Source organism: Nicotiana tomentosiformis, chromosome 6, assembly GCF_000390325.3.
Source record: "Nicotiana tomentosiformis chromosome 6, ASM39032v3, whole genome shotgun sequence".
In the NCBI taxonomy this organism is placed as follows: Eukaryota; Viridiplantae; Streptophyta; class Magnoliopsida; order Solanales; family Solanaceae; genus Nicotiana; species Nicotiana tomentosiformis.
In genome coordinates, this window is record NC_090817.1 from 53,930,201 (window position 1) to 53,958,060 (window position 27,860).

The following is a 27,860-nucleotide window of genomic DNA, read 5'->3' on the forward strand; positions in this document are numbered from 1 at the left end:
TAACCTGAACTTACAAAATATAAGAGGACGGTTAACCCAAAAAATAACAAAAGAAATTCAAATCTAGAAGCTTAACTAGTCACAAAAGAATACAAGTATCACTAATAAATATGGTTTTCGGTAGGTTGACAATGGTCTTTTCACTTGTTGAAGAACAACCCTCTCCTCCTTCCTTTTTTCTTCTCACCAGCCTACAACAAGTTCAACAATGAGATCCAAAGGAGAATGTCACAAATAATTGGAGCTTGAAAACTGATGTTAGAAACAAGCTAACAACTAATGAAGAAAGAAAAACATTTACATCATGATTTTAGCACCAATTCTTGCCACTCATTACCTTGACAATTAACTAGCCATCTAAGAACTTCACTGATTTAGCCACGAGAAGAAGACAAAATGCTCTAGAAATTTCATCGCTGAATTCCCAAAACCATGATTTAGTATCCACATGGTATTAATTGACATCTGTAAGCATATGGTCACCCTCAAAGACTGGCGTATCAATACTCTTCAGTAATGTACACAGATCACATAATTTTTTTTATGATGGTGGTGTTAGGGTCAGCTTTCGCGCACCTCAATTATTCCACCGGCTACCTACTACCTCCCACCAGCACAACTACCAGGTAACTTTGCCCACCAAGGCTAAGACAAATGGGAAGAAACCACCTAGTGTTTTTTGCCTAGGAAGAAATCATAATGATGCCGCAGGAACTTAAATGGTAGGTACTAAAAGAAGCAGCAACAGGTTCCAATGTCAAATATGTGAAGAATATAGACGTGCCACTCCACAAAAATAACACTAGATCATAAAGAAGCATCTAACACATGAAAGATATAACACCAGATACGCTGATCGTTGATCAATAAAGATCCTATGTCGGTCTCATGTACTGGAGCTAACTCTATTCCGTAACTCTTTTGCTTAGCATCTGCCTGATGCTCTTTAATGATATCTTTTTACTTCAAAAAAAAAATCCTGTGTCGGAATTTGATTAATGAAAAGAGAGCCTTTTGTGCAAAAACAGTTTTGCGGCTTTTGCCAATCAACAACAACTATGCCTCAGTCCCAAACAAGTTGAGATCGGCTATATGGATCCTCACTTCTTTCTTTAAGCTCAAGTCATATCATAATCACTACCAAAGTAACATAAAAGTGAATAATTGTCAACCAAAACGTACAAATTCATGTGTGGGAATCTTATATCAGATGCTAGCTGAGTTTCATGCTAAAGCAAAGAAATAAAAGAAAAAGGTACAGTACAGATCTCGCCGGAAGAGCTTTTGGTGCTAGCTGACAGAGCTCTTCGTGCAGAGAAATTCACAGTTTTACCAAGACATACAAATTCACGTGGTAATGCACCTATCAGATGCTACCCAAGTTTCTTGCTAAAGCAAAGAAATAAAAATTACATGATCTGAACCATGACTAAGAATAGGAGTAAAAGAAAAAGAGCACATGACAGATCTAGACCACAAATGCATTATGTTGTAACACTCAAATAGCCCGTAAATTTCATTTGAACCTAATAGAATACATGTATCATTCACATCATATTATAGAAATAACTTTCAGATTGTAGAAGTCATACCCTTATAATAAACAGTCTCATGGTTAGGACAATTGTATCCCTTGAACTGCAAAATAGAGCCACATGTCACTTAAATAGAGAAAATGAATTTTATGATAATTTGTTGGAAAAAGTAAAATGTACACACGCAGAAGAAGAAAGTGAAATATAAAAAAGGTAAAATGTCAAGATGACATATTGATGTGACATGAATGCTTCCCAACAGAAGCAGAACATAAAAATGATAACAGGTAAGTAAGGAAGTCAAGAATCCGCTATGTGTTGCTTCATCTGGGTTGAAAGACTTCGAGAAGCAGATGTTAGAACCACTTGAAAAACTCTTTTTAAAAGCTGGATTGTCCATAACTATGAAAAACGAACATACCAGTTGTTTTTTTCCTTTTTCTTTCTTTATTTCAGTCTTTCTTCTTCTTTTCCCTTTTTTTTGTGGGGTGGGGTGGGGGTGAGTTGTGATTTACCAGCTAATGTCTCCTTGATCATTCTCAGCCTTCAAAAGATGCTCAACTCCCCGACTATCGAAGATTGAAAATTCCGTAGGATTTCCATATGGAATAGAAACCTAGAAGACAACAGCATAAAATGGTGAGAACGGAGTGGAGATTTAGGAAACAATAGAAGTTATAGCACTATGAACTAAAACTATTATTTGTAAAATAGACGTCCTGAGAGAAACATTATACAACTAAGTACCCATCAATTACAAGAAGCTTATGTGTCTCTTTCTAGTGTCTTTACATCGGAAATAAGAGCCATCATCTATTACCAATGCTTCTTAAGCTTTTGATGGAGTTGGAGTTGCCAGCTTAGCACTTCCGTAGGAAAGCAGTTTATCATCCTTTACCTTTATGAAGACCCCAAAAAGTTTAGCATTTTATCCTCCACAAAATGTACAACTTTACTAAGACATAACAGAAAAAATGTATGCAGTCACTAAGAAGTTGAGAAGGTTGGAGAAACAAATTATTTTGTCAAAGTTGTTCCCTGTAAAGTTCAGTCAAATGTGAAAAACCCTTAAACATGCTGAAGTTACTGGCTGAAGCACATTCCAGCCAACTTTAACTACACAGAAATAAATAAGTGTATATACATATAAATGGATATGGGTCTTGCTAACATACTGCCTTCATGGCAAATTTCTCCAGTCAATTTCATATATCGAATTGCGCCGTCCATTTTTTTTCCTCCGATATCTCTCTTCTCCGTTTCTTTCCTCCATCATCTTTTGTTGTGCTTCAGTTTTTATATTTTCCTTCAGTCATGAGTATAGCCAAGTGCTTCAAAAACAAATTGAAAGATATGCATATCAGATTTGCAATTCCGTCAGTTCAGTTTCAGACTCCGGAATTCCTTTCTTGTCAAATATCTTTCTCTGGTGAACTCGTTGTCCTTTCTTTGTTTCACTGTGCCACTTCTTTTTCTGGGTATACTCTCCCTTTTTTCTATCGTAATAGCAACTCCAACAACCATTATCGTTTGTCGGATCTCCATTCGAGCCACCATCAGTTTAAGTTTTCAAACCAGTAATGGGACCCCAAGCCTGAAACTGGTGTGATTGCTATTCTTAAAGTTAATTAAAAAGTTAATTTCGCCGGAATTTTTTGTTCGCGACAGATCAAGATGGAAACTAAAGGAGAGAAAGAGATTCTTTAGGCCAAAAGTACGAAAATAACCCTAGAGTGGTAGAGTGACAAAAGCAATTTAAAGGGCAATTAATGGAAATAGAATTTGGGTACAATGCTATACATATATATATATATGTGTATATATATATATACACATACACAAAAAAAAAATCATTTTTAGCCTTTTGATCACCACCCTAGACTGAGATTTAGATCTAAGCACAGAAGGGACTAAGCCAGATATATTCCTAAAAATTACCCACAAACTCGTAGACTTCTGTGACAAAGCACAGTACATTATCCAGCACTGCCTTCCACCAATAAAAGAATACAAAGGTAAATGGAAATATAAGTGTCAAGTACAGAGTTCAACAAACATATCTATTACATTGACTTTTTCCTGACTGATGCCAAAGGTACAACTCACTGAGGAATATGCTTTCCGAATATGGTCTGTGGATATGACAAACTTTCATCCTTGAAGCTACTTAAATTCCTGTCTAACTTGGATGAGATATTGTTGCTAAATTCTGTGGGTCCCAACAGATGGAAGTTGTTCAATGCAACTAAGAGAAGAACTGGAAGTATTTATGACCTATATCCATTTCGGTTACTAGTGGGCCTCCTTTACAGCTCTAGACATCCAAAGTTCAACAGAATTAATCTATGCTCAACCAAGAATTTTTTATTTTTTTTTGATAAGGTAAAAGTTTCAACCAAGCAAATGTTTGATCAAGCCCATGGTCTACCTCAGTAAATAAATAAGGGAGAAATCCTCCGGAAGAGGGACTCTCATGATATAGGGACAAGTTCCCTAAATTTATTTATGTGGCGGATAATACTCCTTAAGCTGTGAGGAAAAGTAAGTCCTGGGTCAAATAGTAGGGAATATTCCATCTCCTGAGGGTGAGAAGCATCAAATCATGGAAGGCTACCTTTTGCTTGCAGATTAAACTAGTGAACGATAGCAGGCACAATTAGAATGAATACTTCAATGAATATCCTCGCATTCAAGAGACTCATGTGCATCTTCAACGCCACTCACCAGAGGGCTCACAAACATGGAGTTGGAGAGGTGTACAGATACGTCACAAACTGTTCATGTATACATAATTTAAGGTATACAGATACGTCACAAACTGTTCATGAATATAAAAAGGCAAAAGACAAGAAGACATACAATTGTAGATTGAGAAAACTTCTCACTGACTAGAACACCACCAGGCCCATTACCCTTGATGCTGTAACCATCTCTCTTGATGGCCAAGGTAGCAGGCTCCCATATATCAAGATATCGTGTCTGTACAACCAAAAAAGATAGAGCAAGGGAAAGCAATAGATCAACCAGAATAATTATTTGTGATCATAAGAAACTGAATAAGGCCATCATGATATTATCCACACCTAGAAACTCACAAATTTCCTTACCGACAATGAAACTTTATACGAAGCATGACCACTATAAAGGGTTTTCTCTATGCAACTATGCATTACAGGATCTGCAAACATGGAAAACAGAGAGTTCATACAAAATGACTTCAAAGTATGTGGAGCAACCAAACAAAATTAAGCCCAAGCATCCCCAGATTTTAGCTTTCCTGTATTTATTGTGATTCATGCAAATATAAGACAGGAAACGTATTTGGCTCATGAAATCGTGACAGTCCACACAGGCATCACTAAAGATGTAGGTAAAAGTCCAAGGAAAAGATTTTAATCACCCCGAAGAAGTGTCATATATTGCTGTCTCACTATATGAATAGAGATAAGTTAGAGACTGACAGAAGGTCAGTGGATTTTCCCTCCATAGAGCTTAGTCCTTAGAAACAAAAACTATTCCCAGATAATAAAATAAAGGGAAAGAGAAAGAAACAGCTCGCAGAATGATGGACAGATCTAGACAAAGCTCCCAATACTACCCCAACATTGTAGCATCACTTGCGAAAAACAAGATCAAGCAAACTCTAAATAGGGTTCTTTTCACCTTTCTCTATAATCAGTATGAAAAAACAGATCAAGCAAATAGAATATTGATCACTTCAGAACCCTGACGAAGCAGCTATGAAACTGACTGAACCCGTGTTAACCACATAACAAATTTCAAAAACAATCCTCCCACCATCTTGTTAAATAGTGATGAAGACAAAATTAAGTAAATTAAATGTGCACTCTCTAACAGTTTAAACTTTTAGATGAGATGGTCATACACTTCAATGTGGTACCAAAGCAAGCAGAGGTCAAGTCTAACTGCCGTCCATTATCAAAAGGGAGTTTTAGCGTGCTTGGCTCATGAAAAAGAAGCAGACCCACACATGAGGGGGCGTGTTGAAGATGTAATTAAGTAAATAAAAATATGCTCTCCAACAACTTAACCTTTTAGATGAGATGGCCACACATTTCAATAAACAGAAAAGCCTATCTTTCTCCTTCTCAGATGTATGATGAAACACTACCAAAGAATAAAAAAAGAAAAAGAATAAGAAACTACTGACAGATTAAGCACTAATTCAAGCTTGCATCCTTAAACATTTATTCAATATCGACAGCTTTCAAACTCGAAAATCCAACTTTTATGAAGTAACATGTTTGCTCCAACATGGAGAATGATAGCAACAATTCTAAGGGGTTCGCATATTTGTCTCCTAGTATTGATGGAAAGAATATCGACTTCTGTAATTTGCAAAACGGTCAAAAGTTTCAAATATTGGATGAGAATCGTACCACAAGTGATCTTCCTATGCTCATTTGCAAAGACCTTCACGAGTTCACCCTGATAATCAAAAGAAGAAAAATCATTGCAGTATTTCCCTTCAAGATAAACCCAAAAAAAAGAATAGCTTTTTTCATTAGAAAAAAAAAAAGAACAGTTTTTATAAATAAATAAAACCACATTCTTTTTGCAGTCTTCCTTTTTTTATTATTTTATACTAAAATAAGCACCAAAGGATGTTTAGAAACTGCAAAGTTGGATGTGAATGGTTGCAGTTTCACCCTACACCACTTAGGTGCATGGCCTTCTTCTTCCTCCCACCCAAATTCACCTCCCCACCCCCCCAAATGAAAAAAAAAAAAAAAAAAAAAAAAAAAACTCTACAAAAAGGCCATACACGAAATATATTATGTTGACAAAAGGCTTGGAATTTTATTTTTTTTCTGAAAAAAGAAAAACAGTAGCAAGTATGCCATCTCAACGAAAAGCACTAGAAACCATATGCCCTCCTTGCTATTTCAGGTGACAGACACTTCCATTTTGGAATGTTGAATAACATAGAAGACTTCAATGAATAATGAAATTTTGAGCTTTGACAACTCTCGGTATGCTAATATCCCTGAGCATTTCAAATTAGCACAAGAAAATTCCTTTTCCTCTAGCAACAACTTAACACTTCAACATCCAACTGTATATTGATACTTCCTCCGTTTCAATTTATGTGAAACACTTTCTTTATTAGTCCGTTCCAAAAAGAATTGACGCATTTCTATATTTGGAAAAAATTTAACTTTAAAATTTTCATTTTACCCTTAATGAGAAGCTCTTACAGCCACACAAATGTTACGACCCCATAAAGCTTTTACCCTTTAAGTTTTTAAGACCACAAGTTTCAAAAGTTTTTTTTATTTTTTTTCTTAAACTTCGTGTTGAGTCAAACTACGTCACATAAATTGAAACGGAGGGAGTACCTTATTCCATCAACATAAAAATTATAATATGTCAATGAAATTAAGATGAGATGGAATACGACCTTTTCTCAAAACTTTATAGGTAAAGGTTCACTGTTTTGCTATCCAGAAAACATAAATTGAAGCAGAAGATCAATAAATGAAAAAGGGATAACAAATAAAAAAACCTTGTAATTGTAATTGTCCCGAATTTCGAGCTGTACGCCTGAACTTTGTGGGGGTCCTACGACTACTCCCCCACCCCCAACCCCTCTTTGCCCGAAGTAGTATAAAATACCACCTTTTCTGACCAGCACCAATATTAAGGAAACATTGTATCTCACACACCCAATCATATTTTGGCACATAATTTTTTAACGCTATTTTTAGAACCACCAGAAAAAATTTACCTCTTTTTCTTTTCCTCTTTCCTTTTTCCTTTTCTTTTTCCTTTTCTTTTTCCTTTCTCCTTTTTTCCTTATCTCTGCCAGAAGCCTGCAGGTCGAATTGTCTCACCGACAAACAATTACTGCGGATAGTCATGATGCATGGAGATGAGGAACGGGGGTAAATGGTGTTTTTTCCATTAAGTCCTATGATGAGAAGCTTCTGATTTAGAGAGGAGTCTGCTTTTCCACATATTTCGATATGATCCCGAGGGTACCGAGAAAGGTGTATTTTTTCCCTTGGTTAGCTGCGAGGGGGTGATACTGATGGCAGAGAATTTGAGGAAGAGGAAGATTACATGCATTAATTGGTGTTTCATGTGTAAAGACTCGGGAGAAGATGTGGATCACCTTCTTTTACATTGTGAATAGCGTCTTGTTTATGGTGGAGAAATTCTGAAACGGTTCAATCTGAGTGGGTGATGGCGGGCACTGTGAAAGAAACTATGTTTAGCTGGGCGTTTAGAAGACGAAGTCACGGAAGAGAAGATGCAGAGGCATGGGATGTCGCTCCTCTAGCACTTGCGTGGAACGTATGGAGAGAGAGGAATAGAGAGCTTTTGAAGGAGTAGAGAAAGACTTTGTACACTTGAGGAATAGCCACTTTTCCCTTGCTTCCTTTTGGTGCACCCATGAGGTTTCTATTTGTATAGATGATTGGTGCCATTGGTAGAAAACCATGTCTTTTTGTAAGGTTTTCTATTTTATGCTATACTTCTTGTATACGGACACATTTTTGTCATTTCCTTAGGAAAAAACAATTTAGCTTATCCAAAAAAAGTGTGCTGGTGTAGTTGATCTGAGCAATTCTGGTGGTATCAAGCTGAGATCAACAGGAGCTTCCCGTTTATCCATGTTAGCTCTGCTACTTCATATCCAACGCTCACATTTTTTTACGTCATCACACCACCTTCCTCTTCTCTCCCTCAAAAACAATCACACAGAGACCCACCAAAAAACTAATTGATATCAGCTGCACCAATTTGCCAAGATTTGACCCAGGAGAGATTCAGACAGTCGAAAACTTTGTTGGCCAAGTTGAAGTTTCTATTTCCATTGACAAAACCACATAAACAGAGAAGATAAAGAAGAGAAGAAATACAAAATAGAAATGATCGGGGAGATCCTGGAACAGCTGGTAGAAGCCAAAATTCTTGTGGAAACTTCGAAGTTTATCACCAACCCCCAACCCCCCTTTTTCTGCAACCTTTTGTGGTTTAATGGTGTATATCTGTTGTTCAAGTTCAACATCCTTGGCCAAAACAATATTCCACTTTAAGAAAGGAAATATGGAAGCGACATTAAGAAACAAGATCTGGAAAGTTGGGGCTCCAGCGATGACATTTCTTGTGATCTTTGAACTTTCGCGATCATGAATGACTTTCGGTGAACTTTCGAGTCTTATAATTCTGTATGGAATGAGGAGCCTAGTAGAATAAGTTTTAGTTTAATTATTCTTAGAACTGTCAGTTCATTTTGCTAGATTGTTTTGTTTTCTGGTTTTGGGTAGTACTGGGGCGGAGCAGGTGACAGTGTGTTTTTATGAAGAAGAAGAAAGAGAAAAATGAAAAGAAAAAAGAAAGAAAAAGAAAAAGAAAAGTAAAAGATAAATAAAAAAAGTACAAATGGAAAATGAAAATAGATTTGGGGCAGATGTTTTCATTCTCACATGCTAGGAGTGCATGCAAAACATAGTAGGTGCCACATGGGCTCAAAAGGTGGTACTTCTATCACTTCGAACAAATATAGGGGGTCATAGGACCCCGCGAAGTTCATGTGCACAACTGGAAATTCAGGTCAAGTACCAGGGTTTATTTATGTATTATCCCAATGGAAAACGAGAAGGGTAGACCAAGCATCTGGAAACAAATCATAAGAAACAAGAAAGATGAAGTCAAATCAAAATTTTCCACCGTTTTCCTCCTTTTTTCCTTTACTCAAACCTCGCCCTTTTCCACCTTTCTGCATTTTTCTATTCCTTCCATCCCAAAAGAATGGCAGAGCTTCGACTACAAAGGGTATCTAATTTTCAGCAAGAATTCAGGCATTGATTTCTTAATTTCTTAAAAATAAAATTGATACTCATAAACTACTTAAAACTTACTAAAATCACAATTCTATTAAAAAAATTAAAATGTTCGAAAATTTTTACTCAAAGAGAATTGTCTGATTTCACAAATAGTAATTGTGCAAACAAATTAGGATGGATGGAGTTCAAGATCTAAATCTTAAGATTCAGAGGTACGGATCCAGATACGGACACGGGTGCGAAAATTCGGCTAAAAACAATTCAAATATCTAAAAATAGAGTTATAAAAATGTATAGATTATGATACATTATGTGGAAACTTACAATGTGTTCCAAGGAGAAAATATTGATCAAGAGGAGATCTGAGAAGTAGATAAAAGGAAAAGGATTGAAATAGAAATTTCTAGATACAATGTATTCCATTTTCTTCAATTTCACCCTAACTTTTGTTTTGATTTCCTGTCCCGGATTTCTCCGTCGAATTTGGTCAAAGTAACCAAAACCGGTTGACTAGATCCGATACGGATCACACACCCACATCGTGTTCGAAATGGACGCGGCATCGAAAGTAAAGAGTCCGAGCAACTTAGGAGGGAAGCATGGAGGTTTGATACAAAGAGACAGCAAAGGGTAGAAGCAGTACCTTCCGCTTCCGGTTGTCCAATGGCTGGACTTCAATAGCAAGGTACGTATCAACGTCATCAGCGGTGACAAGGTATGTCGGTTGTTTTGCCCCTGTCACAACAGTGCCACGTGGCCTCAAAGGAGAAATAAAGTAAAACAGATATGTGAATTGTTTAGTGACATACCCTCTATATAGTTGAAAGATCCATCCTCTAAATGACGAACCCACTGCAAGTTCAAGAATAGCCAAAAAAAAGTAAGTTTAAACAGAAGGCTAATAATATACAGCATGAAAGATCAAGTGATAAAAGTGGAATCAAAAATCAGAAACAGCAGGAAAGGAAATGATTGAGGAAGGAAGCTAGAAAGGCCGAAGCACGAAACACCTCAAAATTGCAACTGGTTGTTCCATTAATAGAGTAGCCACAAGCTTGGAGTGCCTGTCCAGGATAAGCTTCACCAGAAATTTGGAGACCTTCTATTGCAGGTAGTGCCTCTTCATCTGCGGCTGAAAAATGCTCAAGTTTAGGGCACAGTAGCCAGCATAAGGTCTGACCTATTTTAACAAAACCCTAAATTGGGGAAAAACACAGTTTTCCAACTGTTTTCCTAATCCTGGTAAGACGTGGACAGTATAATAAACCCTGCAGTGAAGCTTATTTGATTTCACATTTCACTTTAACCTTCTTATCCAGAATGTTCCATTTTGGTTCAGTTCAATGGGCTTCTGTTTAAATTACATTTCCCAGGTCTCTCTACAGGTTAAAAAAAAAAAGAATAACAGCAATCAAAGGCACTAAAATTTCACCTTCCGAATAGGAGGATGAAGGTTCCTCGAGAACTGGTGGCAGATAAGGATACGATGAGCTTGGATCATCTAGCTGTGATGTATATGGTGAGCTTTTATGGGCCCAATTAGGCTCTATATCGTTTTGATGTCTCCCCATCTCAGAATCATCCATCTCATTGCTGCTGATGAGATCGCTAAAAGTGACTTGCTTACCGGGTGTTTCTTCACTTTTAGGCTTCAAATGCATAGTACCTGCAAGTTGTGATGGTATGACTTCGGTCGTAGTATTCCTGTAGAATCAGGCATATTAAAGACCGAATGAACAACGTTACCCACAATGGAACAAAATCAATAAACAAAGTGAAATCAAGCAAATCGTACGAACCGTGAAAATAAGCAAATATCAGAAAAGCAATCAAAAGGAGAACCATGATACAAGCACAAACTGTAGAAAGTATGAACATCCTCTTGCAAAAAGACCAAGTTTATACTCATGGAAACAAATGTTTAACCAGAGAGATCAGCAAATCAACACAAACCAGAATACCACATATGAGGGAGAAAAGAGTAGTAGATGGAGTCCTAATCTAGACTGAATTTATGTTTACAACTGCTAGTGCCCAAAAATTAGTCCACAGGTGATCAAGTGTTGCATGATGCTCTTAACAGTTGTGATTTGCCTGCAACTTTCCAGTTCACAACTATGTTGACAATCTTTATATTGGTCATGCAACTGCAGACAAAGACTGAGACGATTCCATATAGCTTGATTGGCAAGACTGTCATATGGTTAAATGATGTTAACAAATTCTTCCAGACAGTCATACATTGTAATAAGTGAAAGAGTTAAAAGTAAAGCTAATGTCATACCCCAAGAGAGAGGAAAAATAGATACTTAAATATAACTTTACAAGCAAATGCCTTGTAAATCATAAGCTAAAACGGGAGTGAATTCAATATCCAATACATAACGATGCTGATATTAATCCAACTCCTTAAAAGCGAAAAGAACTGATGACTTCCAGTTGGGATCATTTTGCACGTCATTGTTTGAAGCGCACACAGACTTCTCTGAAGCGCATTACGAAGACCCATGAAACGATAACCCCTCACTTCAAATCGCTTCATCGTTCTAAGCGACGAATCGATGCTTTTAAATTTTAATAACACTGAATACAACTTATCCACTCAAACACTCTTTTAATCTTCAAGAAAGTCAAACAATTTCATCTAAATTGGGATAAAGGGAGTCTACTAGAACCAGCAACCTCAATTAACCAACAAAAGCAAATAAAGACAGAATCAACCTATACAAGCACCATGCCTTCACAAAAAAAATAAAAAATAAAAATAAATAAATAAATAAAAGAGAATAAGAAGAAGAATCATTCCCTTGATAAGGAAACATACAACTATTGTTTATCCTAAACAAAATTTTGGAGAATTTGAGCTTTCCTAATCTTTTCCTGGGTATTAAATTTATTTTTATGTAATCTATTTAATGGCACATACTATGAATCATTATTTTCATCATTTTCCAATGAGCCAGAAAAAGTGGTTGGGAAATACAATTTATTTGTGGAAAGATGGGAATATGATTTTGCCATCAATTTCATCCAAAAATGACCAAGCATTTGGAGAAGTCAATGATAACAGAACCCACCACCAAAAGCAGATGGTTGGAATTGTACATTCAGTTCACAGTAGCAGTCTCCATTTGACCAGGCTCACCTGCTTGTAAGAGGTGAATACCTCCCCAAGTCATCAGTCTCCAGATTTATTGCAGCATCACGGTTTAAACCACTCTGAGAATTCCTCAAGGGATCCCATGTTGTTGTAGTCTGGGGATCTGAAGAAAGAGGAGCCTTTTCACTGGAATATGCTTGTTGTGGTACTAGTTCAAGGCCTTCTTTAATCTGTAAAAGAACATGGGAAGTAAGAAATCCATCGTACGTTGGAAAAAGAATTCCTTCAACATATTATGTCACTGAATATTAGACTTGCCTCAGCAGAACGAGGAGGTGATTGAGCAAAATTTGACAGGTTTATATCCGATCGCCAAGGTGTCATTTGGTACTGAGACTCCTTTAACTTTGCCTACAAAAAGAGTACCTATATATCTTTAAAATGTTCAATTAGGGAAGGGAAGTTTATATCCATGGGACCAGTGGTCAGAATGAACAGAATGGGTACTTCCAGCAAACATACCTCAGTAACAAAGAGCTTCTCTTGTAAATGTCTAAACAGAACCTGCAATATTTTGCTTATTGAGCTAGAAAAATTATATTGGTATTTAGAATGGTTGAGTTAAATAAACTCTACCATACATTCCATCAACACTGTTACAAGTTTGGAAATCATGGTTTTTTTTTTATTTTATTACAATTGATACAACCATCAGAATCAATTTTGAACATTATACTTGTTCTCCCCTCTTACTTTGTCAACAAATTACATCTTGAACTTTCACTTCTCTTAACTTCAGGCCAGTTAATGGAAATGAAGATAATATGATGACAAGACTTACTGAAAAAGAAGACGAACAAAGATAAAACTTGATACAGCAGATAGGATAATATGTTTGACCCATGAAATGAGACTATTTAGTGGTCCCTGTCTTATGTAAGGAGTAAGAATGCTGACAACTTATACCGCATGTATGCTGCCGTATGAGTCACAAAGATGAGTCCTAGAGGATTAAAACTATAAAATGTTACACTCTCTACTTTTAGAGAACTCTTAATTTGTCCATAAAGATAAATCATTGGGTATTGGAATGAAATAACCCAACTAGAGTGGAACAGATATAGAAGATTCATATATAGCTGCTCCCAACTAACTTCAGATTGAGGCATACTTGTTGTAACGTGACACTAAGCAGTGATTCCAACTAATCATACAACTTTTGCTGATCTGTGGAAGAGTTAATCAGTTTACACTGCTAATGTAGTATTTGCTTTCACATATAGCATCTATATGATGCAACCCCTTGGTGCCTTGCATATATTAATTTCCTTTCCTTGTGCATCTGTACAGGGAGTGGCATAGCGTTGGTTCCTTTAATAAGTGTCTTTCTCATCCAATCCACAGGCGCGCGCGCACACAGAGACAGAAAGACATGTATATATATGTATGTGTGCGTGTGTGTGTATATATATAGTGTGTGTGTATATATATATTTATACACACACACACACACACACATATATATATATATATATAGAGAGAGAGAGAGAGAAAGTCATGTTTACCTTGACATTACTGACAATTGATTGGGCATCAGTTACGGGTGGCTGAAGAGAATACTCTGCAAGAAGCGGCAGCAAAGATGATACAAATGTTGATCTTTCTTGCTGTGCAGCCTGAAGAAATACATGAACCTCAAAATAGAATCATGGAATGGGAAAATATTTGCAATAAAAAGAATCAGATAGCAGCTCAACGGCTTTACTGACAAGTAACTTGGTACAGCAGGCTGGCCCTGATTATCAAACACAAAGTAACAAAAATTCTAGTCGTGATTCAACAAAGTTGCTGAATATTCAAAAAACTGTGCATGCACCTTCACAAGAAAAAAAAATTGTAAGTGAGAAATCCCCGAGGGACTGGCGCACGGATCAAAATCTGGTGGATAATGGGCCTGTCTCTTTACCCTTATCCACCTAAATACCAGGCTTTTGTTTGCGGCAGGGTTCGAATCCTATCACTACATCAAAGCTCAGAGGGGGAGGCGGAGGGCACCTTCCCAAGAAACAATTGAGCTAATCTTCAGAAATTAAGCTCCCGTTTGGCCATAGATTTTGCCTTCAGTTTTTCAAAAAAAAAAATTGAAAACATTATTTCATTATGAAATATGATCATGTTTTGGGGAAAAAATTTTCAAAAAGTTCCAAGTTCCCAAAAACTGGTTTAGGGCAGTTTTTGGGTGAAAATTTTTCTTCCACTCACAAAACTTCAACTTTTCTTCAAATAAAATGCATGTTCAAACACAGCTTTAACTTTCAAAAATTATTTTTCAACACAGCTTCAAAAACTCTTTTTTCAAGTTTCAATTAAATATATGTCCAAACGCTAGCTAAATCTCTTCGGTATAAAGTATCAAAGCCATAGAACATAAGTTGATCGCAAACTGATAACATAGTATGACTAAAACAAAACTAGAGAGAGAGGTAGATAGCTACATGAGTGGGTATGTGGGAGAGATCCAAATAGAAGAACAAGGAACATTCAACAAAATATGAGATCACAAATAATTCTTAAAAGCAACATCTTCAACCCCTACTCACCAAGCAGCAACAAGCAAAACCAAAAATTTGGATTACAGGGCACTAATGAAAAGAACTGATCATATTCTTCTCCATAAAGATTATAAAATCACTAACACACTAATAGATAAACATAACAAAGCAAAATATTAGTCCCTGTGAATGTACAGGCATACCTGCAGTGCATATGTAAGACGTATATTTTCCTCAATTATGTCTTGTCTGTACGATATCGCTTTAGATGCAGCATCAACAAGATCTTGTTGCTGCTGATCGAAGGCCTATACACATATGAAGAGCAAATAACCTCAGTAAGTTCAAGGACTAGTAAGAAGATGGATTAACAAACAGAAAATGAGTGGAATTGGTAAGTATGACAGTCACTCTGACCCACCATGCGCATATATGCAATTCGCTTTTCCAGAACATATTTCTCGTTGCGAATTTGTGCTTCCTACCAAAAACATAAACCATTCACTTTGACAATGAAATAACAAAACGAAAATGGTATACTAAAAACACAGGCTCTTATTTACCTTGATGGAATATTCAGAAAGATGTTTCCTCAATTGTATAATCTCCTGTTCATGCTCCTGGATCTTCAAAACAAGATCCTAGAATGATACATTACTTATAATTTGGGGGGGGGGGGGGATCAGTATGAACAGTTAAAAGATGAAATTTCATCATAGTGACAGAGAGGGACCTGCTTCATATTGCTGCTAACTTCGGCCACTGGTATCAGACCTTGTCCAGATAAATTGAGCCGTCTGTCATATTCTGCTTCTATTTGATACCTACCTAAGCCAGTCTAATGTCACTATTTCGGTTTGTATCTATGAAGAAAACTGCTGCCTTTATCTCTTTTCTCAAACATTATTAATACAGCAGCGGTAACACCTAACTTGTAATGTCTGCGCCTGGTAAACTGATGTTTAGATGATGAATTGTACTTATGCTAATACCTGTTAGGTGAAAATGATGCCGAAGGTGATGAGAAATGAGAGACGCCAGAATTATCAGTTGTTGTCTGACCACCAGGTAGTGCTCTCAATGTACCATTCACCTTGCTATATTCGGTGTGGCTTTCTCCCTGATTTTTAAGAGTCAAGTTCAAATCATTTTGCCTGGGATCTTTTGCAAGAACCATATTACTAGACAAATTATGTCCTATACTGTCCATGTATGTAAGTTCAGGAATTTGACTTCCAAAACCCAAAGTTGATGGATGAGCTCCATCAGCCTCATTAAGATGATCCAACTGACCAAGAGAACAAGGAGTTTGACCTTTCAGTTCTCCTGATCTCTGCAAAATGTGGAGACCCCAAATATTATAAGAACCTTGGATACATGAGTGGAATTAAAATTTCTTATCATAAGACTATTGACTATGTTCACATTACACTATTTCAAAGAGGTGCCGGTTGCACATATTGTATAATTTAATAAGAAGAGGCAAGGAGTCACAGAATCTTATCCGAAGCAAAGTCTTAAAAGTAGAACATTAGCACGACAACAGATTTGGTTAAATATCTACCAAACAGAACCGTGAGTGAAAATAGAAAACTTTGACAAAAAACTAGAACTGGCACATAAAACTAATCCATTTAACTCCTTGATGATCATGTCAGTCCAAGGGATAATATTGTACACATAATTAATTACCTATATGTTGGCAGTACATAAGACGTACCAAGTTGAAACATTGCTCTAAACAGTAATGACAGGACTTTTCTGACCAAAAAGAAAAGGAAAGTTCTCTTTCATTACTATTTGGGGCAATGCTTTTTTAAAAAAAAGGTTCTCTGACAGAGAACTCCAAAGCTAGTTAAATACAAGCATATGCCATTTCACTGTATTCATTTTCTTCTAGGGTTAGTGTACACCTAAACCTACAATCTTAGAAAGTGCAACAATATCGACTTAAACACTGTTGCAATTATAACAAACAGTAATTACACATTTTTATTCATTGAAAATGAAGCTAAAAGCTATTCAGCCATCCTCCTTTTCTTTTACAGTTAATTTCTCTTTCCTGTTTGCTGCCCTTTATTTCATTTTCTTTTCCTTTTTTCTAATTGTTAAAGTTAAAGTATATTAACTTCAGCAACAAGAGTGGCGCTGCAAAATAAGTACAAGAAGAGGCTACATTACGAATTGAGTAATGAGCTCAAGAAGTCAATCATGGCATCTACGTCATTTGCAATAGCCATGTTCTTGTAACACCCACTATCTGAAGCCTATGTGCAGACTTATAGCTTGTTTGGCCAAGTTGGAGAAATCAGCTTATTTTGAGAAGTGCTTTTTTCAAAAGTGCTTTTGAAACAAGTACTTTTGGAGAGAAGCAGTTTATGTTTGGCTAATCACTCTGAAAAGCACTTTTGAGCAATAATTTGTGTTTGGCCAAACTTTTCAAAAAGTGCTTTTAAGTATCAAATTACGAATAAGGACATGAATAGATTTACTTAATAGTTAATATTATGAGCAAATAAATAATCTCAAAAATTTGTTATTACATGCAATAATTAAATCTTTTCATTTTATTTAAGTACAATATGAAAATAAAATTTAAAAGTACTTAATTATTTTAATATAAGTTAAATATATTAAAAATCATTCAACAAATATAAAAACATTCACCCCTAAAGTTATTATATATTAAAAAGCTATCCTAAAAATAATAAGAAATATTTATACCTTAATATCCTAAGTATTAGGTTTGACGGTTATTTTAGTATATACTATATTTTGTTAAGGGTATTTTTGGTAAGAAGAAAAGTCAAAACTGCTTCTGCTTCTGCTTTTGGAAAGAAGCTACTTTTTTCTGCTTCTCAAAAACTGCTTCTTCTTCCCAAAAGCACTTTTTTCCCCCAAAAAAGCTTGGCCAAACACCTCAAGTTAGGAAAAAAAAGTGCTTTTGGGAAAAAAAGCACTTCTAGCCTTTTGAGAAGCTTGGCCAAATAGGCTATTACTCAGTGAGAATGAGACAAACTTATTACCACTACAACAACAACAACAAAAAAAAAAAAAAATCAGTATAGTCCCACAAGTGGGGTCTGGGGAGGGTAGTGCGTACGCAGACCTTACCCTTACCTTGAAAGTACAGAAGTTTCTGATAGACCCTAGATGAAAAGAAAGCAGTAGCAACAAAACTTATTACCAATAATGTCGGAAATACAAAATGACTTTTGTGCTCATATGTTTAAAAGAGATTATGGTACTTGTATAAAAAAAATCAAATATGTAATCCTTGTAAAGGGCAGCTCGGTGCACTAAACTCCTGCTATGCGTGGGGAAATGGCCGGTACGCAACCTTACCCTGCATTCCTGCAAGAGGTTGTTTCCACGGCTTGAAGCCGTGACCTCCTGGTCAAATGCGTAATCCTTGAAATTGGAAAAAAAAAAAAAAATAGGGAGGGTCTATGGTGCATGTACTACTTGTCACTACTTGTCGTGACTGCACTGAAAATTAGGGGTGCACTTCTATCAATAGGCCCAATGTGGTCTGGCCCTTCCACGGACCACGTGCATAGTGATCTTACTGCACCGGGCTGCCCCTTTTTTATAATGGTAAACCATTATTGGGACATTAACTTCCCCACACTTTTCCAAACTGGCAGCTCGAAACTACTGCTGACTTCCTTCATCTTCTGTATAGATGTGATCGTCACAAGAACCAGAAGCAGAAAATCGAGTATCCTTTGCAAGTAAAAAGTTGTCTGCTCTCCTAGTTATAAATTTGTTATCACATGGGATAATCATTGACAGAAGCAATCTTCAGCAAACACTAGTCAAGAGCTATAACTGAGATTTCTGTTAACTTATCCTCTTTAACTTAATCCAGGCTATGTATTGCAACTATATTTGCACTCTGTATTGTCTTCCTCCCCCAATCTCCTCATTTGTAAATCAAAGCACTTTGATGATCCATCCACCAAAATACAAAAACAATACATAAATTTAGTCTTAACCACTATCTGCTTCAGTTCTTTGGAATCATACTACAGTTCTTTTTTTCTTTTTTCTTTTTTTCGCTTCAGTGGATCCTTTCCTTCCATCACCAAAAAAATTTTGTGTGGTAATTATCCAAGTTAACCAAATTATTTTAATGAATGTTACTTTTTAATTCACCGCGGTGTATGGGTTAGTTTGCGCGCACCTCGACTAATTCCACGAGGTACCTACTACCACCCACCAACATAGGTATAATTCAGTCCAAGGTTTGGACAGATGGGAAGAAATCACCTAATATTTTTATTTTTTGCCTCTGATGGGATTTGAACCTGAGACCTCATGGTTCTCAACCCATTTCATTGACCATTAGGCACACCCTTGGGTGCAATGCTAGTTACAACCTTAAACAAATAGATTAATGATCTAGCAGTATGTTCTCTGTCTATGGAAGTTACATTTAACAATTCCTTAAGGGGGGTAAAATGATCATATTTAAGTGGCAGCGAAAACCTAATCGGCATAGACGACGTGCTAACTGCTATTGACATCAACTCTGCAACAACTATTACCAATCCTCAATCTCAAGCAAGTTGAGGTCACAGGCTCAAATTTATAGTCTACAAAATGTTGTACAACCATGTATACCCTGACTACCTTCTGCAATTTCAGAGTTGAATTATTCAACTTAAAAGTGAAGCTAGATGGTCTGCTTTATGAACTGCTACCTTTAAGTAGAAGTACGGAGCAGCTAGCAATAGCTGCCACCTTTTTATCAGCTGTTAGATCCCTACGATCTAATATAGTAGGGAATATAGGTATTGTCACTAAACATGTGTAAGTCTAGCAAAGGGCACTACATACATAATGTCGAAGTGACACAAAAAGTGATGCTTTGCATTTGCAGGTAACAAACAAAAAATTGGATTGCAGTGAAGGCTACAAGTGGAAGGGTATTAGAAGATAAAAGATAACCAGCATAATGATATTCAGAATTTTTCATATTCTGGAACCAAATAACGTAAAGCATAAGACAACTTTGGTCCACAGAGTAACCACCGATCTGATTATTTACTTACAAATATTTCAACTTCCAGAATCTTCTTTTGAAGTTCTGTTCTTAATCGATTATTCTCGTCAACCTGTAAAAGAAGAATACAGATAGGATCAGCAGACAGTCCTCTTCTCTTTGTGTGTGTGTGTGCATATTTTCATTTTTTTTTAATAGTGAAATCAATAAACAGCCTTAGATCTCATCAAGAGCCCACATCCCATTATTGAAGCAGCCACAAAACATAAAGGATTCATGCGTGACCAGTAATGAACATAAGAACAAACCATTCCATCTCCTTCACACTGCAAGTTTTTGATATTCAGCTAATTGCCCAAAAGAAGAAAGAAAGATAAGAGGAATTAAACATCCGCAGACGAATTTCCAAAATTTTAAAGCACTGTTCTTCTCGACTCTCATGGTCACCTCCAGTTCCTTCCTAACATCCTGAAGTGATATGTGTATGTAATAATAGCAGTAATAATTGGTAATAGTTCAGCAATCATCCTTGACTACTACTTTATTGCGCACACTAGCTTCATTTGAGATGACAGAATGCAGGTAAATGATAAACACTAAATAATACTGGAAAATCCAGAAATCCTCTTAAAGCTTGAGGAAAACAGCAATAACAACAATAAACCCAGTATAATTTTACAAATAGGTTCCGGGGAGGGTAGTGAGTACACCAGATCTTACCCCTACCTTGAAGGTAGAGAGGCGGTTTCCGATAGACCCTCGGCTCAAGGAAAGATGCAAAAAAAAAAAGCAATAGCAACAAGCAGTAACAACAACAAGATAATAAGAAACCGAAACGAAAGGAACAACATGTAAAATAGAAATCTAACAATAATAGAATACGAGACTAACAATAATACTACTGGTATGGGAAATAAACACTCTCGACTACCTACTAGCTTTCTACCTTAATCCCGACCTTCACACCTTCCTATCAAGGATCATGTCCTCGGTAAGCTGAAGCAACGCCATATACTGCCTAATGACCTCTTCTCAATACTTCTTTCGCTTACCTCTACCTCTTCGCAGACCCACCAAGGTCAACCTCTTACACCTCCTTACTGGGGCATTTGTGTTTCTCCTCTTCACATGCCCAAACCATCTAAGTCTCGCTTCTCGCATCTTGTCCCCCACCGGGACCACTCCCACTCTTGCCTGAATATCTCTCAACATCCTCATTTCTGCTACTTTCATCTTCTGGACATGGGAGTTCTGACTAGGCCAACACTTCACCCCATATAACATAGTCAGTCTAACAACCACTCTATAGAACTTACCTTCAAGGTTAGGTGACACATTCTTATCACATAAAACACCGGACGCGAGCCTTTATTTCACCCACTCCGCTCCAATACGATGTGTAACATCCTCGTCAATCTCCCCATTTCCTTGGATAATAGACCCAAGATACTTGAAACTATCTCTCTTAGGAATGACTTGTGTATCAAGCCTCATGTCCACGTCCGCTTCATTGGTCACGTCACTGAATTTGCACCCAAATATTCTGCCTTGGTCCTACTCAGCTTGAAACTTTTAGACTCCAGGGTCTGTCTCCAAACCTCCAGTCTCACATTAACACTGTCTCGCTTCTCGTCAATCAGTACAATATCATCCACAAATAACATACACAATGGCATCTCGCGTTGAATGTGGCGCATCAGTGTGTCCATCGCCAAGGCAAATAAAAACGGGCTAAGAGCTGACCCCTAGTGGAACCCCATCATAACTAGAAAGTGGTCCGAGTCCCATCCCCCGCTGTCTTCATCGGGTTTTAGCTCCATCATACATGTCCTTAATCACCCTAGTGTAAGCAACATAAACACCTATAGCCTCCAAACAACTCCATAGAATCTCCCTAGGACTTCGTCGTATGCTTTCTCTAGATCAATGAACACCATATGCAAGTCTATCTTCCTCTCCTTGTACTACTCCACCAACCTCCTTATAAGGTGAATGGCTTTCATAGTCGAACGCCCCGACATCTGAACTGGTTTTCGTAAATAAACACACTCCTCCTCACCCTCGCTTCCACAACCCTCTCCCAAACTTTCAAAGTGCGGCTAGACAGCTTAATACCCCTATAGTTGTTGCAATTTTGGATATCACCTTTGTTCTTGTACAACGGAATCATCATACTCCACCTAATTTTTCAGGCATCTTCTCCGTCCTAAAAATAATATTAAACAACCCAGCAAGCCATTCCAAGCCTGCCCTGCCCGCGCTCTTCCAGAATTCCACCGGAATTTCGTCTGGCCAGGTCGCTCTTCCCCTGCTCATCTTACGCATAGCCCTCTCAACGTCCTCAATTTTAATACGCCGACAATAACCAAAATCTCGACGACTCTCGGAGTGCTCCAAATCACCCAACATAATATCCTTGTCCCCCTCTTCATTAAGGAATTTATGGAAACATGTCTGCCATCTACGTATAATATGTGCCTCATCCATCAATACTCTGCCTTCGTCGTTTTTGATGCACTTCACTTGGTCCAGGTCACGAGCCTTCCTTTCTCTCACCTTGGCTAACTTGTACAATTTCTTGTCCCTACCTTTGTCCCTAAGTTCTTCATACAAACGTCCAAACACTGCAATCTTAGCCGCCATAATCTCTAACTTCGCCTCCTTCTTAGCCTTCTTATACCACTCCCTATTCGTCCTCTTCTCCTCCTCCTGATGAAAGATTTCTGGAATTTTTTCTAGTTTTTGAAAATTGGAAATACTTTTCAAAAGTTTTTTCTAACCAAGCACGGCTAGAGAAAAGTTTTTTAGTTTTGCAAAAAGTGAGAAACTACTCCAGAGGTGTTTTTAAGTTTTTGCAATAATTGAAAAGCTTTTTACTAATGGCGTCTGGTCAAAAAGATTTTTCGAAATAATCATTAGAACTTTCAGTAAACAAATGGCTAATTAACTCAAAATTTTATTTTTATAACAATGGTGTTTTGACCAGCTTGCGTGCAGCTCGACTAATTCCATAGAGTACCTGCAACCTCCCACCAGCATAGGTACCAGTAGGGTTGTCAAAACCATTCTAAAAACCGACCGAACCGAACCTAACCGTACCGATTATTAGGTTTTTTGAGTAAAACCGTAGGTTCCAATATAAATTTATAATCGTACCGAAATTACAGTAGGTTTTTTAATATTATAAAAAATAGCGAAAAAATATTGAACTGTACCGAATAAATTTATATGTATAAAACATACTTTATATCATTATACGTTAAGTTCATTAATATTTTAGACTTGAACTTTGGGCCTTGGGGTGGATTCAGATGGAACAACTATAAGATACCCAACCTGCCCTACAACTATTAAAACAAAGGTATTATACATTATTTAAGCTTCTCCCAACGGCAATTGTCGGCAAAAAGCGAAGGTATCTTCTTTCTGTTTCTCCTCCATTTTTCAGATTCTTTTCCATTGATTTGTGAACTATTCTGTTGATTCATCTTAATAAAGACGAACATTCAATAGTTTGGTCATAATCAATTATACGATTTGCTAGAATTTTTCCCCATAGAATTTATATGATTGTATTTGCAATGTACTTGTTATATTACTTCTTTGCTTTATTAATGATAATTGGATTGAAGTTCGAAAGGGAAAAGGAAAGATGCTTGGTAAGTTCTATTTTCACTAACATGTTTGGTCATATGCTCACGTGTAACTGTAAGGATAGTATCACTGTTGTCTTTGCAAAAACTTTAGTAAATTGCCAAAGAACATATGATAGCAAACTGCTTCCAGTATAAAAAAACAATCTTTACTTTGAGTTTAGTGGCACAGTTTATATGGAATTCTCCATATTTTGTAAAGAAATATATACTCATTGCGTTATATTAAAGCTTATTATTATTTTATATAATGAATTAGATATTCGTGCGACTCTTAGATGACATTATAAAAAAAGTACCGATATCGAAGAGAAATAGAGATGATTGGTACGGTTTTGACAAGTCTAATTTTGGTTATGCATAATAGAGTAATCAAGAAAATGGTATGATATAATTTTTTAAAAATAACTGCCCGAACCGTACCATTGACACCCCTAAGGTGACAGATTGGAAGAAATAACCTAGTATTTTTCTCTCCACTAGTATTTGAACCTGAGACCTCATGGTTCTCCACCCACTTCATTGACTATTAGGTTACACCTTTGGATGCCTAATTAACTCCAGAATTTTTTTTTTTATTTTTTTTTTATGAAGTTAAACTCCAGAATTGTTTTACCTAGAGTATAATTTGATTTGTCATGAAATTATTTATCTCTAAGCAGTACTTAAAGTCCCAACTCTAGAGATTACATCTCCAAAAAATCGTGTTTTCAGTAAAATCAAAAACTTATTTCTATAGTAGCTCAAAGACATTTCACTCGTTAATATTGTACAGACATATGTTCTAAATGCTATATCAGGGATAATAAGCTAGATGCCAGCTAAAAAGATCCATACAAAATAAAAATGAATGCAATGTTTTCCAACAACATTATTAAGCCTTTCACTTTTCTCCTTTGTAATTACAACCACTCTTCTTCATCAAAAAAATTACAATCACTCCCTTATCCCATTTTATTATTATGCTATTTGATAAAGTATGATTTGAGATTACCCTGGCTTATGATCTGAGAATACCCTGGCCATTGCAATTTGATTCACACCCTTAAACACTTCACTCCACTCAGTAGAGATAAAAAATCTTTCAATTATACTGGCTTGATCTTCCCCTCTAGACCATGTGAATTGTGCTCCCTGTAAAGCATGGTCAATAACAGTAGCTTTAGTACATGAGTTAGTGTTATTTGTGTATTTTTGTATTCCTTGACTTCTATGATTACTTGTTGTTGCTTTCGTTTCGGTTTTCTAATCGCAGTACTTAGTTTTAATTTTGTATTTTTGCTTCAGTTTTCTAATTTGTGTGCTTGTTGTTGCCCTTCTTTTTACTTTTCCTTAGCCGAGGTTCTACCGGAAACAGTCTCTCTGCCTTCTTGAAGGTAGGGGTAAGGTATGCGTACGCACTACCCTCCCTAGACTTCACTTGTGGGATTACACTGGATTTTTTGTTGTTGTTGTTGCTATTTGATTATGTTGTTATGGATTCACTTATGGCAAGGAAGACCTTTGATAAGAAAGATCTTTGATTTTTCTGCTTGTTATAACGGAAAATCTTTTGAATTTGTTTAAAATTTTATCTTTAAATTCCTTATAGGCCTTTTAAATGGACAGTTTTTAGTATGGAAAACCCCCTGATTTTTTGTTTGTGATCATGTAATTTCACTTTAGAGTTTCGAGTTCCTTATAAGCCTCTATAAAAAGGTTGTTGTTGTTACAATCTACAAGCAAAGATCAATAACTCCCACCCCATTCCTATTTTTCTCTCTCATAATACCATAATTAATAACCCGCCTTACCTATCTCTCTAGCCTTTTGCCCTGTCTATTTAGTTTCCTCTAGGCATGTAATATCAACTCTCCTTCTTTTTAGGGTATCCACTAATTCCATCGACTTCCCTATCAATGCACCAAAATTTAACTATTAAGTACCAGCGCCAAATGGGGAATAGAACATGTGACATCGCTGAAGGCTCGAAACCATTTGACCACCTTTACAAAGAGAGAGTTTACCTATATGGCCTCTAAATTCTTAATGAGCTAGAACTACTTATCAAAAAAAAAAATCTAATGAGCTAGAACTACATCAAAGTCCGTTTTTTAATGATACATCAGAAGAACCAAACATGTATGTCCTTCTAAGGTAAACTCTGTAAATATTCAAGCTGACAACATGATGAACCAAAAGATACAACAATAATTACGTCTCAATCCCAAGCTAGTTGGGGTCGACTATATAAATCCACTCAATCCATTTCACTCCTTTTGGACCGATTTCATTCCAATACTGAATGCTCCATTAACCAAAAGATAAGTAAATAAATAAAATTATGATACAGCATGGTAGGAAACAACACAAAGATCCTTCCTTTCTCCATTACATAACAACCCAATTACTGTTTTAAGAAAACTTCAAAATCCAGAAACTCTTTTCATCCCTTTTTGGACAAGTATACAACCCTTTTTTCACATAAGTAGACACCCTTCAATATGGAACTTTTTGATTGATATACATTCTGAAGTTTTTTGGGGGAGGATCCATTACTATAAACTGTAAGCAAAAGAAAAATATACTAAGAGACCTACTCTGAACAGGATCAGCACCCAGATATAGTAGCATTACAACCACAACAAGGTACAACTCAACAGAACCATGGAATATTTCACACTATAAGCATTAGACTATATGCACTAGAGACTGTTGGACAGGACAGTGACTGATGTATCATTTATCTATCTCTAGACTACCTTTTTGCAATTCAGTTTGCAAAACATGGCATAGGTTGTTTAAAATGGACTAGAGTTATCCATCTTGGACAGGACAAAGATTAAGGTCTAGGACAACAGCTTTATCTAACATATGAAACTAAGAGACTTAATGCCACATTCAACATTGTCTTTCAAAATCCTATTGGTATGATTGAAGTCCATTTGCAGCTTACGTAGCTTCTATTTGAGATACACAAGATAGCTCTTTTAAAGATTACGCCTGCTACCATAAGTCCATAACTATGGAAATTTACACTTGCATTGAATACAATAGAGAGAAGAGAATACACATAAGCAAGAACAAAAATTTCAACTTGCTAGAATTTTTAACTCTTTGAAACCTCAAAATGATATTAGAGTCTCCCCCATCTACAATTTAATATCTAATATTACCTAGCCAAATGCAGGCAGCTTAAAAGATCATAACCATCAAACAATCTAGAAATCAAAAACTAAAATTAGAACGTTCCAAACAGACTCATCATCAGAATAATTAAAACCCACATTCAGGTGGGGGAAGGAATAGCAAACCTGTTGCTTAATGGTGGCTTCAGCAGCTTCAACTGCTTTCAAAACCTGAAACAGCCCGTCATTGTTCTTTGGAACATTATTTGAATCATTCAAATTCAATCCCACAAGTTTAGGCACCAAACTGTCTCCTCCATTTTCCATATCTCTCTCACTCTCTTTCTCCTCCCTCAACCTTCAACACTTATCTTCTTCACTACAAAAAATCTCTATCAGAAAATGGTATAATAAGCACAACATAATCCATACAATTTTTACCCATGTGTATTTACAACCCTATTCCCTATAACTTCAAGAAAATAACATAAATGAAACAAAACCCCAATACCCATATAAAATAAGTTAATAAAATATTAGAAAACAAAAAGTACCTCAGTTCCCTATTGAATACATTGAAGGAAGGGAAAATAAAGCTGATAAAAATGGGGGAATACGTAAATAGATACAGGAAAAGTAGAAGAAGAAGAAGAAGAAGAAGAAGACTTGGATATGGTGGTTTGGTGGGGGTGGGGTGATAGTCTTGTGATTGGGGGGTGGGTGGCGAAGCACGCGGGGTTTATCTGTCTTTCGGCCTTTTCTGTCGTCTTCTTTGTCTCTTTAGGATTCTTGCCCGAAACGAAGTTAACTCAGAATTTCCGCCTACTTGCTACGTCCCTCCGTTTCATTTTACTTTTTAATTCGGGCAGAGAAGAATAACTCCCTTCGCCCGATTTAGAAACAATTTATTAAATTAAACAATTATATCCGCACAAAATATATGTGATTCATTTTATATCATAAGTTTAAAAAAAAAAAATCTTAAATTTTTAACCAGTCAAATGGGTTCACATAAATTAAAATAATATAATATTATTATTTTTTTTATTTATATTTTTTATTATTTTATTAGTATGATGACTTTTTCTTCT

The 27,860-nt window shown here is 36.4% G+C and overlaps 1 protein-coding gene across 11 annotated transcripts; it reads right to left on the reverse strand.

The window, feature by feature from the left end:
- Nucleotides 1–27,641, reverse strand: LOC104097004 (uncharacterized). Of its 11 annotated transcripts, none has more exons than XR_011408564.1 (22): nucleotides 27,324–27,641; nucleotides 26,956–27,148; nucleotides 20,059–20,121; nucleotides 15,994–16,334; nucleotides 15,735–15,825; nucleotides 15,565–15,642; nucleotides 15,423–15,482; nucleotides 15,205–15,309; nucleotides 14,015–14,125; nucleotides 12,972–13,013; nucleotides 12,768–12,860; nucleotides 12,495–12,679; nucleotides 10,782–11,053; nucleotides 10,360–10,481; nucleotides 10,159–10,201; nucleotides 9,993–10,084; nucleotides 5,936–5,984; nucleotides 4,643–4,713; nucleotides 4,395–4,514; nucleotides 1,957–2,151; nucleotides 1,593–1,638; nucleotides 1–191 (listed from the first exon to the last, which is right to left on the reverse strand). XR_011408564.1 is itself a non-coding variant. In XM_009603501.4 (22 exons), exons 2-22 carry the CDS (start codon nucleotides 27,094–27,096, stop codon nucleotides 141–143), a joined length of 2,064 nt encoding a protein of 687 aa, XP_009601796.1. In that variant the 5' UTR covers nucleotides 27,097–27,148; nucleotides 27,324–27,641; the 3' UTR covers nucleotides 1–140. The 11 variants fall into 11 exon arrangements, 9 of the variants coding, with proteins under 9 accessions (XP_009601796.1, XP_009601794.1, XP_009601793.1 ...); XM_009603501.4 differs by having other exon boundaries at nucleotides 2,051–2,151; nucleotides 15,994–16,121; XM_009603499.4 differs by having other exon boundaries at nucleotides 2,051–2,151; nucleotides 15,565–15,621.
- Between the last annotated feature and the right edge of the window lie 219 nt (nucleotides 27,642–27,860).